We start from the raw sequence: 13,655 nt of genomic DNA on the forward strand, positions 1-13,655 counted from the left end.
GGAAAAATAATGTTACATAAATAAATAATAGTATTTGTTAGAATTCTTAATGTGTTGATATTTCAGGAGTTTTAATGCGTTGCTGCCTCCCCCAATGTGGTACATGGTGAAGTGCATCTACCTCCTTCTATCGGCGTATCAGATCCGTTGTGGCTATCCGACTCGCATTCTTGGAAATTTCCTCTGCAAAGGATTCAATTACATCAACATGTTCCTGTTTAAAGGGTAACTACCTATTCAAATATTATGTACATTTATATTTTGTCTATCGTAAAACTATGTAAAAGAATAATTTGTGTTTAATATTGTGTTTGATTGTTTCACAGATTCATGGCAATTCCATTCCTGTTTGAATTGAGGGCATTGATGGATTGGATATGGACAGACACATCTATGACTTTAATGGATTGGTTGAAAATGGAGGATATATTTGCGAATGTCTTCCAACTTAAGGTACGTAATTAAATCAATTATTTGATGTGCCATGCTATAATTGTATTTGTTCCCCTGTCTATGATATGATAATAAAAACAGAAGGTATAACAACTTCGGAGAGTGAAATTGATAATTGTTTCAGTGTTCGCGGCATGTAGAAAGTGAATACCCGCAGCCTAGAGGAGAGAAGAAGAAGCCGTTAATCAAATACCTCATGGGCGGTTCAGTGTTAGCCTTTATAATAGCACTCATCTGGTTCCCGCTGGTGCTTTTTGCTTTTGGAAACACTGTTGGGGAGTCCAATCCGCCCTACGATGTAACTGTTAAAATTAGGCTGGGGCCATATCTGCCAATATACACAATGTCGGCGCAGTCCAACAACATCAAGACGTTAGTAAACCTTTCTTACATTGTTTCATCATACAAGTCTGATCCACCTTGTACAGGCTCCTTGCTCCCTGCTTCTCCCTGCTCCCTACCTCTCTCCCTTATCCCTGCTCCCTAATCCCTGCTCCCTGCTCCCTGCTCCCTGCTCCCTGCTCCCTCCCTTCTCCCTGCTCTCTTCTTCCTGCTCCCTGCTCCCTCCCTTATCCCTGCTCCATTCCTTTCCCGGCTCCCTTCCTGCTCTCTGCTTCCTCCCTTCTCCCTGCCTGTACCTATCCTGCTTTAGACCTCTACTGGAGCATTCTTTTCTTACATCTGATGTCCTCGAGCTAGGCAATGTTCCCACTTGAGGACCACTTAAATTTGGCCATTTTTTCAACTTTTTCTTTCATTTGCTGATGAATCCCTTTTTGTAATCCTCCTGTTTACAGATATGTAATTATATAATATCTTCATCTGCTTTCCGAACTTAAACTTTATACTGATATAAAAGTAATCTCAGTATTTTAATATTTAAATCTTTCATAAATAAACAAATGTTTTGCCAGCATGTATTCTTTATCGATCATTGCAGGACAAATGTAAAGATTTTTCTGACAGAATGTTGGTCTGCCTGTTAATATATTTTCAGATATTTAATAAAGAACAGTTGGCTAATAATATGTGTTGTAATATATTTTAGATTTGGCGATCGTGACTGGGATACATTTGTGAATATTTACAAGAAGGACCGCACGGCGCAAACATTCTTATCCAACTACATCTATGATGATCTTGCCGCTGTCATTTTGAATGGAAATTCGACGAACATCTGGGGAATCTCCCCTCCCGATATAGACAGGCTGCGAGTTGACGCTGCGTCCAGTAAGTTGTTACTTAACTTAGTCACCCTTGTGTTATTTGTCAATTAAAATCAATTCATTGATGTAAGAATTACCGAGGTTAACCATAGCAATCCTGCCTGCCAGTATTATCTAATGGCAGGGATGTGCTACGAACATAATGATCGATTCACAAGATCACAATAGATATGACTTTGTTATATTTTTTGCAGATCACACGTTGAATGTAAAGTTCACCTATATAATATCTCACAAAACGAACAGCAAAGACAATCCTCCGATAATTGAAGAAGAAATGGAGGTAGATCTAGAACCTTTTGTGAATGGTGTCCGAAATCCACAAAGGGAGATTCTCATCGGAATGTTAAACGGTACCACTAAAGAATGGTAAATTCATTATTTCGTTTCTTTATTTGTGATGTATGTTACTCAATATTATTGTAATGATTTACCAAAATGCTCTTTTCATTTAGGCTCGTAGTGGAAAACACATTCCCAAAGTTTGTGAAGGTGTTTAACAAAGGAACTGCAAAGCCAGTCCATCAATTGATGAATGAAATTAACAGTAAGTTTTTTCAAATTGTATATATTGTACATAATTCACTTTTCTAGAAATACTTTTTGTTTATAGAGTGGAGACGGTTGACGTAGAGTTCCCGTGTGTACTTGGGCCATAGGCCCGTTCTCTCCAATTTTACCTCATTCCTTTAACAGTAACCCGGTGCCATTTATAAAGTTCCCTCGGGTTGTCATTGAATATGTGGCTACAACTTCTGGTTCTACAATGTGTCTTCCCAGGTATCTGAGCCTTGTTCCCAACAGAGTGGGAAATTGGCACCATAAGTGAATTGGAGTCCCTTCATCCTCTTCAAATTTTCTGCATCTATTGGTGTTTTCCACTCCTAACAACTGCATTTATCTCCTGAGATGGCAGTGTCCCGTTAGTGAGGTTTGACTGAAACATGTCTATCTCTGAAGAAAGTTGGTTTAAAAGCATAGTCATTCTCCCCAGAGGCATGAGCATTAGTAGGTTGGTCCTGCCTCTTGAAAAAATAAAAAGCCTGTGCTGCCTAGCTCTGGTGAAGTTATCGGGGACATAAAACGAAATACGCTCCAGAACATCAGGACTGCAAATGTGTCCATTGAGCAGCTTATGTGCTAGTAACACCATTACAATTGTTCTCCTAACATCTAGACCAGAGGTTCCCAAAGAGGTCTGTATGGACCCCCAGGGGTTAATATCGGCATGCTGGGGGTCTATGTCAGCGAGAAAAAAATTTGGGGGTCCACGAGATTCAAATGGGGGTACATACGAGCGGACCCCCATTTACCTCAAGTCAACATTTAGGAGTTCCATAAGAGACCCAACTCAAATATAATAGACTAAGAAATTAGTTATTTGATATTTGTATTTTTATATTTCGTAAAGTTGTTAATTGAGGTATAAAAATTCTACGTTCCTTTTCTCGTCAGAATTAATATATTCAAGCGAAGCATTGCACATTGGAAGCCGCGAATTGTCCTAGTGAAAAACGTCCAGGGTAATAATGACGTTCAACATTTAAATGCACTTCACACAGACTTCAAAACTAAGTTTGAGGACATTTTGACTATGGAAATGCAACGTTGAAGAATCGGATATCATGTGACAAGAAGAACTGACCGGAATAAGCACTGACAAAGAACTTACTACAGAAAGAAATTCCCGTTGCTTATCCTGCTTCATTTTCATTTGGTGTGTAACGGACGTAGTTGACCACATTATTTAATTTCATAAAATTTGTTTTACTTTTATAAAATGTGCCTACCCCACGCCACTGGCAAAATCACCACTCCCCGCCACTGGCCATTTTGTTCCCGGCCGCTTGAAAAACTTTGTCTACGAACGGCATCGATACCGCGTCGCCGGCTTACCTGCCGCGTGGATCGATGTCCAGCATTTTTTCTATGTAAAATTTACTAGGAAAAATCAATTTTTAAATGTTGCAAATGTTTATATTTTACTTGTTCATCCCCTCGGCGGTAGTCAAATAAACACTATTTTCGATATACTACCGCTGAGGAGATATTAAAAAAGCTGTTTTTCACACATATGTACAACCAATTTTGAACAATATTTTTTACCTTTTTTGCGTGTACAAAAATCCAGGAACCTCGTAGCATAGTGAATCTTATCTCTTTCTGAGCGCTATGTTACGGGGGACCTGGGAAAAATACTAACTTAACATGTTTTACAAATTTGATCGCTTTGAGATCATTTTTACACATTTATTTAGAAACATTTCTTATTTTTTGTCGTATCTTGACAAACAAAAAATCTAGTTGTCAAGATACACATTCCTATAACTACTATGCATTTAAACTATGTAATTGTTATTCATGTAAGCGTTCAAAATCTTTTCTAACTCGCAAATTTAAGCGACTACTATCACCAGTGCTGCCGACAAAATGAATATGCAACATTTTGTCGGAGCCTATAAACTCATTGTTGGCGCGGGTACAACCCCCCACCACTTTTGGGCTCCTAGCCCAATGTCGGGCGCGAGTCAGGCTAATTAAATATAAGCAGCCACATAAAAAAATAAATCAGTTCATCTTTACCACCGAAACCAAGCGTTTTATTATCTACAAGTGACTCCTGCCCAACATCTGCCTCACCTCGCCAAGTCTTCTGCTCCAAGATCTTCTGGTGTTACCTCTTCAAGACCAGCCGGCCCTCCTCTGGAAAACCGCCAACGCCAGAAGCGAGCAGAGACGACAGCACACCCAGTGCCCACTATTCACCAAGCCTGGGTGCGGGAGGCAGATTTCATCAAATATACTACTATCATCATCATCATCGGCCGTAAAGGAGCATTCTCATCGGTTGAAGACACGGTTTGGACCCGGCGCCTAAATCTACAGTCTTGTGCGGACTCCCGTCCAGTACATGGTGTAATACCTCACAAAGGTGCCCCTGTCTGTAAAGACAGTCAGACTGTCTTTACAGACAGGGGCACCCTTGTGTAAAGAGTCATATAGAGTCACACCCAGTCTGTAAAGACATAGAAATTATACCTCCACCCGGTTGTTGGGCAGGCAAGGGAAGGGAGTATTTTTACTAAAAAAATAAATGATTATCACATGGGACGTTAATAGTTTAAGGAAAATTCAATATTTGCTAGGCAGGGGGTCTACGGAAAAAAAAATATTTGGCAAGTGGTCTACGGGCAAAGAAGTTTGGGAACCTCTGATCTAGACGATCTAGTCCTAGCATTCCAGCGAGAAAGTCAGAGGGATATGACAAGGGATAGTACCCAAACTCTTACATGTAAAGGTATAGCATAAACTTTTTTGCATGTAGAGTTTGAGTGTACTTGAGTGTAGGGCATCTTCGGGTCCCCATATTACCAAGCCACTCTCGAGAATGCTACGAACCAGAGTAAATTAAAGCATTTTTATTACTGCCGTATTAGAAAAAGATTTTGCATTGCAGATTACAAACATTTGCATGGCAGTGTTGCACCCCGAATCGATATGAGAACGAAAAGTCAGGCGCGTGTCAAAAGTGATTCCTAAATCTTTCATTAAAGAAATATTTTTAACGAGGTACCATTTTATAGTTAAAGTACAGTGTATGCTTTTCCCTTGTAAAGCACATAATTGTATACTTTCTTTCAAAGTAATGTTTATTTCGATTACTCTACCCTTGTATGCTTTCGGATGAGGTTATCCACCACTAGGCTCCACAGGGATGGGTTTTATCACCCTTTTTGTGGAGCTTAGTGGTGGATAACTTCATCCTAAAGCTCAACAACTGTCTATTTACCCAAGGGTATGTGGATGACATCGCAACCATAATAAGGTGTTGGGATGCAGACACAACCAGAGGACTTATACAGTCAACACTCCACAGTGAGGGGTTTTATCACCCTTGCTGTGGAGCCTAGTGGTGGATAACCTCTTCCGAAAGCTCAACAACAAAGGCATATATACACAAGGGTTTACGGATGACATCGCAACCATAACAAGGTGTTGAGATGCAGACACAACCAGAGGTTTTATACAGTCAACACTGGCAACCTCGTGTGACCAATACTCGGATGTTCTGGCGGTTTTCAAGTCCATGCCTTTCTGCCGCTTCATCGATGGATTTAATAGCGGTGCAGTTGAATGCCTCCTCTACATTCTGGAAGAGTCCTACTGTCAGTTCCCTGGTCGCCTGTGCCTGCTTTAGTTTGTACACCAACCTGTGCAGTGCGGCGTCGACCGACTTATCTGGTTGATAGGCAAATCGCAACTCGTGGAGGGGCTTTTCTCTCAGTGCCCCGTCCCTTATGTGCTTATCCATTAGCCTCTCCATAGTCTTTAAAAGAAATAAAGTGAGACTAATTGGGGCGGAATGCGCCTGGTTGATCATAGTCGATTCTCCCAGGTTTAGGCATGAACACTACCCTTGTTTTTCTCCATGATATGGGAATGTATCCGAGGGCACAACATGCCCTCAGGATCTAAGTCACAGGAAGTAGGATCGTATATAGGCCCCTCTGTAGAAGTGGCGGAAAGATTTTATCCTCTCCTGCACTTTTAGACGAGTCATACCCGTTGATCGCCCATTTAACTCTGGAGGGAGTAACTATTTTGGCCTCGGTGTCCCAGTCCTTACATTCCTGTGTAACTCAGGCTGGTGGTGGACGGGTGTCTCTTGCTTCTAACTTTTTTTAACCGGGAAAGTGTTTCCCCTGCAGTTCCTCCAACTCCTCCTCCCAATTGTTGGTGAAGCCTCCCCCTGATTTCCAGAAGGGGCCTTTAGCTGCCCTTAGGTCTTTAGCAAGAATTTTCAGAATTCTTGCTGGCTGTGGGATAGTTTCTACCTCCCCACGGTACTTCTCCCAGGAGCCTGTTTTGGCTTTCCATATTGCTTCCTTGTATTCTTTCTGGTATTGCTTGTAAGCTTCCCAGTTTCCAGACTTTTTGACACTGTTGAAGGCTTGTTTCCTCAATCCTGCAATCCTCTGCTCCACCACAGTGTTTTGTCCTTGTCTTCAGAGGGCAGCTAATTTCGTATGCCCTTATCATTAAGTCCCTCAGAATGTCTACTGCGTCCTCGATCTCTTCGGGGCAACCGTATTCTTAACATATACATATTCAGTATAATATACATTTGCAGTACAAATCTGTAATAGTAGAAAGACCGATAATTTTTAACATTATAGACAATTATTGTCACTAACGAGATGTGTATGGGCATATTACTGTCCGATATCTTAGCATTTTGTATGAATGTGTGTGTTGCAATGTTCCAGAAATCGACGACACAATGTACCGTAACATATCTCTGAAGTTGACTGTTGGCGGTCCCGAGACCTCGGGCAGGATGTGGTGGGAGGTCCGCGAGCAGTGCGGAGACCTCAACCACCTCAACTTCATCCAACACATGCCCTACTCCAGCTGCGACCACCTCGTCATGTACACCTTCAGCGATAAACTGTTCCCAGCAACTCTCAACTTTATATCTGGTAGTGGGTAAGGATATCGCTATATGTACATACATATATATTTTCAGTAAAATTAAGTAAATAATGATAATATTTGGCTGATTTGTAGAGCGCCGTTTTCTGAGGAAAAATAACCTAAAGGGCGCTGTACAAATAAATCTATCTATATAAATAGAAATGTAAATGTTTGTTTGTTCAAAATCTTAAATCTCTGAAAGTATTTCACCGATGGCTTTGAAATTTTGTCACAACTTTGCATTCGAATACGAATGTGTTTTTGTATACCTATATTATATAGATGACCCCTGTGACAGGTAAAAACAGCGCCATCTTTTGGACAAACATGCTTTTTTTATAAAACAGCACCATCTGTTGGACATTGTTTCTCTATCTGCACAGACAGGCTGAGCCATTGCAACGCGTGGCGGGGTACAGCTAGTACATAATAAAATTAATATAATTATCTTCCAACTAAGATTTATTATTATAACTAATAACTTAAATCTAAGACTTATAGCTAGTGACTTAAAAATAATTACTGGCTTGAAACTAGTGACTTAAAATGAAATGAATGAATGACAATGACAATTACAACTGTGACTTTATGTTAGAGACTTTAGTTTATGGATATATTTATTTTTAATTATATTACTTAGTGTATCTCAGTATATTATATATGGTGACCGGATAAATCATCACAATGATAATTCATCACATGAACGTCATCACGTGATGAAACAAAAACTTTATTAACTGGGTTAAGTAGGTTAGGTTAGGTTAGGTTAAAATATTTATTTTTTTCATCGTTTCTAATGACTATATATCACTTTTTAAAAGTCTGTTGAATTGTCACTGTGTTGAGTTATCATGAAACCGTATATATAAATATAATTAGAGTGAATGAAATGAAATCAATCGTCAATCTTTACCGCATTAAGATGATTCATCGCTCAACTTTAAACAAATTGAGGTGTTAGGCTCCCACTGACCTTTACTATTGGTAGGTAAATCAAACGCACTTTGACTTTATCATGAGTAAGTAGCAGGTAATTGCTAGGGAATTTATTTGTGGATATGCTTGAGTGGAATGACGAATTTATGAAAATGAGTGTCTGTAAGCGTGATATTATATTTATAGTAAATAGAAACTTATAAACTTACTAACTTTGTATTTCGTATTTTACAGAATTATTGGACTATATACAACATTTGTTTTCTTGGCATCTCGAGTACTTAGAGGATTCTTTGCCGATATTTGCTTCAAAATCATGTTTGAGGATCTACCCAATGTTGACAGGGTGCTGCAACTCTCCCTTGATATTTACTTGGTGAGCATCCATCCATATCATATTAAATATTTCCACACTTAATAAATTTCTGTATTGAATGTAATACATAATATTTGAATCAATCTATTATTTCTGAATCAATCTTCTCCAGGTTCGTGAATCGGGAGAATTGTCTCTTGAGGAAGATCTGTTTGCCAAACTAGTGTTCCTCTACCGGTCTCCCGAAACCATGATCAAATGGACGAGACCAAAGGATGAAGAGCCAGAAGAAGAAGAAAGGATGCAATAGTAATTTAATCTAAAACAATGTTGTGACTAATTATTTACTTGAAATGGAGTTAAAAGTGTAAAGGTGGTGATTGGAACCATAGGTTTGACACATCTTCAGTATCTACTGTAGATTACGTACATACTGTAATTACGTGTATCAAAAATTAAGGTACATAAATAAAAAAGTAAACATCCTATACAGATAGTGACCTCAAATCGTGTTTCAAACGCTTGTCGGGAGATGCAATGCGGAGAGCGGTCTATCCTGTTTGACAGCACTCGGTGCATACAAACATTACCCAATGACCAAGATCGGTTGAGCAATATTTGTCCTGCACTTCAATAAAATCAAGCCAAAGCGCTCAGTAGTATAAAAAATGGATGATAACACCTCCGTGCTCTGTACCCACTTCCATAGCAAGCTAACTTCTGTGCATTTTATTAGAACCACGATTAAGGGTACAGGTTGGAATAACACCATCCTATTATTTCCTTGCACCTGCACACATTCATCGACAGTAGAATATTATGTACTGAGATTGTATATGTTTTTTTTATCTATGCATAAGTTCGTCGTAATTGTGGATAGTTTTTTTTTTACACTTTTCATGATTGTATTTGATTGCCCAGTATATTCTGATTATTAATATTGTATTTGAGCATGTACCTACGGTGTATTGTAATCATAACACTATTTTATAATGTTTTTCTTGAAAATTTGGTCCATTAATGAATGTTGTTTTCAAGAATCTCCGAATAGCGTTTTATTTTTATAAATAATATTATTATTTATTTTAATAAAATAAAACATTTGTACGTACTTCCATGACCTTATTTTATTGCAATTGGGTTTGCCTGCAAAAAACCAGGGGGTGAGTCTGTTTCTTTTGTGTTAGCTTAATGCAAATCCGAATCGAATTTCGAATGCAAAATCATTGCTCTTCTTGGAACAAATTCGAATTAGAATGCAATATCTTTGCTCTTCTTTAAACAAATTCAAATTCGAATTTAAATAGCTACCATATGGACTTCATCCCAAGATATAGACTCATCACAAATATAATTTTTTAACAGGTTTATTTAATTTATGTAATTGTATTGCTCTTAAAAAAAGAGAATACCTCGTAATTATAGGATCATTTGATAATTATACGTAATAATTTTTATCAAAAAGCTACATATTTTCAAACTTATTCATCTTTTATGGATTTGGTCAAGAAATATCTATAACAATTTTTTTATTACCCCTTGTAAAATCCAATCCAACCATTATATACGCTCTGCTTTAAATATTGTTATTGTAGATTTTATTGCAATCATTATTTATTTTGAAATTTTTCATCATGTTTATTCTCTGTGCTGAAAAATTATACTAGTCTATTGTCTATTGAAGGTATTTATTTGATTTTTTTTTCATGAATATTTATTAATAGTGATATATAGTCCCAGAGTCATTGTTCTAGTATCCTCTATCTTTTTTTATTTTCATACAAGTGGTGTGAAAAGGATAAGGACAATCTTCAATGACGTGCGTACAAGCTTTCTCTGAGACTACTTTATTTTCATTGTCGAAATGACAATATGCATTTCACAGAAAGCACTCCATTGAAAGAATTTTTATAAATCGTTAAATAAATTAATATATATTTATATTTGCCAAGAGATGTTTGATTGGCAATTTCATATTTAAAAATAAGTATATTTATGCACAAAAACCATACATAAGCTCAGAATCATATTATTTTTTTTTTTAAACTTCCGATTTAGTTGTCCGGGTTAAGTCTTCCCCAAAGGAAAAACTTAACCCTTCCACTCACTTTTCCACAAATGATCAGCTAGTCAATCAACTTTATGTAAGTGCATTATATAAGTAAAATAAATACAACACAATACAAGAACAACAACACGTCAAATCACCAGATATCAAATGGGAAAAAAAAAAATTCACCGTCTCCAGATATTTTCATATCAGAGGGTTCGGCTCGGTAGAACTTCTAACAGGGCCTATAAATCCTACTGATCCCTCAACATAAATATTTAAAAAATCTTTTGTTATCCTACATGTATTCAAAATGACCGACTTTTGCATCTTTATATATAAATTTAGTCTTTTTGATTAATAGAACTTCTGCTGAATTTAAAATAATGTTTTCCATAAATAATGATAAGTCACTAACATTAGTTGCTGACTAATTAATAAGTTAAAATAAATGACTACCTCTATATATCTCTCAATAATTGTAAATTTTTTTTTAAATAATTTTGTTGTCTAGAAATAAATGCATTTATTTATACAAATAAAATTTTACACAATAGTTGGGTTTTTTTTAGCATGTCTCTCCTTCCCCTCAGATATTTGAAGATTTCCACTTCCATAATCCAGAGTCCCGTCTGCCAGACTTTACTTATTAATTACCTTGAAAGAAGAATGCTCCACTAAAACCAAATCAAGTCGACATAAACAGGGCTAATGTTTATGTCTACTTTGATTTACTGATTAGTTTGAAAATATGTGTAGCGGTAGCTACTAGAAGGTTCTGGAACGTTGATACATGCAACCCGCATCGCATAACAACCTACTAGTAAAATAACAAATGTACGCTGCATCTACCTCCTCGCGACTGCCGGAATGATCTTGAACACATGTGCTCTATATAAAGCCGCGCCATTGAGGTACATAAGTCAATCAGTCTTACAAGTCAGTACCATACGAACAGCCAGCAACATGAGACGGGCTGTTGCGCCGTGTCCTGCTCTTACCTCACCACACCGCCATGGGCCACGGACCTACTAAGCCCGGCATTGCTCGACCTTAAGAGAGGCTACAAATAATCATCGACTCCGCGGGATTCCAAAGGGCCCGTCCTTGTGACGTCTTCTCTGGCCACCACATACTTCACACCGGAGCATGCGGAAGACTCAACGTCTTCAACAGTGATGAACACCACCTATATGCATCCACACGTGAGGCACAACTACTGACGACGTTCGTCGTCAGCAAGTCCGGTCTCCACCAACGCGGTGTCGAGCCACCAACTTCATCGCCTCGACCACTTTCCGTTCATCTCTGTTTCTATCTGGTGTTGCCCATCGACCTGGAGGATTCGCCGCTGACTACATCCACCAACACACTGTCGATATTCGTCCCAGGGAATTTGTCATCAATCAAGTCCACTTCAGCGCTGAGCATCGGTCCAGAGTCATCTCCTAACTACCCGGACTCAATAAACTCTGCGATCTCACAACCTCTTTCATTCGTCTCCTTACCACATCCCTGAATATGTGTTGCATGCATGTTTCAAACTTAAATAAAATTTCTATAATCATTACTCAAAAACCTTAAGACAATTATTTTCCATTTTTGAGGAGTATATTGATAAAAATGCAATGTGTTTTCTGCTTTTGTTTACTTCACAGCTGTCAAAGTTATGATGGAATAAGACGCCATTTGCAAAATTGAGAGCATCTTCCATTAGAGTGATGATTGCACCACCTTGTATATTCCTAATGGTTAAGCTTCTCACATAATATTAACGGAGGTACTTGACTTACTTCAACCAGTGATTCCAGACGGTATTTGGCGTAAAAAATTTAAATGAGGTTTTGGTCTCTGGTGACTTCTTCAATCATTTTTTTTTTTCAAAAACAATTTTTGCCAGTTAATAATTTTTTTGTTTCAACACTGTCCATAAAACTTTTTAAAGATGTGATGAATTATCATTTTGATGATTTATCCGGTCACTTAATTTAATATGGAATTATTGGATGGGGGGGGTCATACAAAAAATATTCTAACCCCGATCAAAGTGGTCCAGAAGCTAATCATCAAGGTAATTCTAAAGAAACCCTCCACTTATCCAACACAAACGCTATTCGCAGATTTCGGATACAAAAATACAAATCATCCCAATACATATAATTGATTATAGTGATCACCTAGGTGTCTACTGGTTTTGACAAGGGGTGCCAATATTTTACTCGCACCAGGCGCCGTTTGGATCAGGACCGGTTCTGAGTGTGTCCATCTGGATGTGGAAGTTCATAATATATACTCCCATAGCTTGTTTACCCTGGGCTTTTGGCTGTGATCATAGTTTTAATGTAGTTTCCAGCTAAAAATGTTCAATTGAAAAATATTTTTTTATGAAAAAAAAGGGAATTTCGATAAAAAAGTAATCCATCTTTTTTACTTGTACTGTCTTCTAGAATCACTTGACGAAATTAGTGAACTTTACCCGTGAATACCTCGTTTACTAATTGCACGTTTTATTTGTTTGCCATATTAAAGTGTGATAAAAGGGATGTTATCAAACCTTATCAACAAATAATAGAAGTCCAGATAGTGGACAAACTGCATTATTCTGCCGAAGAATCTAGTTACGTAAGTACACAAATATTTATTAATAATATTGCTAACTACATATATTTCAATTACGCCGTTTCCCTTCAGGGGTAGGTAGAGAGGATCGACCGCCACTCAACTCAGACCTTTACATTTTTAACACGGTCATAAAAAGTTTACCACACATAGGCCTTATTTCTTCCTCTGCCAGTTCCACGCCTCACTGCCATACATCTTGGTTAGTATCAGCACTCTATTGTGTACTGCTAGTTTCGTTTCTTTAGCCATTTTTTTATTAATGCCAACTGTATTATTTCAATTCCACTAACTTCTTGATTGTTGACGAAAAATTTTCAACGGGCACCAGCTGATTTTATTTTCGTAATAAATTACTTACTATTACGTTTTTTGCAAAATTATGTTTTTGTAAATTGTACCATCTTACCAGATAATGTGTTTATATATTTATGAAAATAGTATATTAGCTACCATGAGTAGTTCACCCAGAATAGCTAGTAATATTCAGAGAAATAATATTTTAGTAGTATATTTAAGGATACACTGGCGAACAAGAGGTTAATGGAATTTCCTACATTTACCCCCCTTTCAATATCTT

At 37.7% G+C, this 13,655-nt stretch overlaps 1 protein-coding gene across 1 annotated transcript in view; it reads left to right on the forward strand.

The window, feature by feature from the left end:
- Positions 1-10,441, forward strand: part of Piezo (piezo type mechanosensitive ion channel component) — a 138,892-nt gene extending 128,451 nt beyond the window's left edge. The window contains exons 41-49 of the mRNA XM_089651351.1: positions 67-225; positions 327-453; positions 578-825; positions 1,502-1,683; positions 1,874-2,048; positions 2,135-2,226; positions 6,947-7,166; positions 8,325-8,466; positions 8,579-10,441. Coding sequence (XP_089507477.1) covers positions 67-225; positions 327-453; positions 578-825; positions 1,502-1,683; positions 1,874-2,048; positions 2,135-2,226; positions 6,947-7,166; positions 8,325-8,466; positions 8,579-8,716 — 1,483 coding nt within the window. The 3' untranslated portion in view covers positions 8,717-10,441. The remainder of the gene's footprint in view (positions 1-66; positions 226-326; positions 454-577; positions 826-1,501; positions 1,684-1,873; positions 2,049-2,134; positions 2,227-6,946; positions 7,167-8,324; positions 8,467-8,578) is intronic.
- Positions 10,442-13,655: the final 3,214 nt, after the last annotated feature.

Source organism: Hesperophylax consimilis, chromosome 4, assembly GCF_061612785.1.
Source record: "Hesperophylax consimilis isolate HC1 chromosome 4, BYU_Hcon_1.0, whole genome shotgun sequence".
NCBI lineage: Eukaryota > Metazoa > Arthropoda > Insecta > Trichoptera > Limnephilidae > Hesperophylax > Hesperophylax consimilis.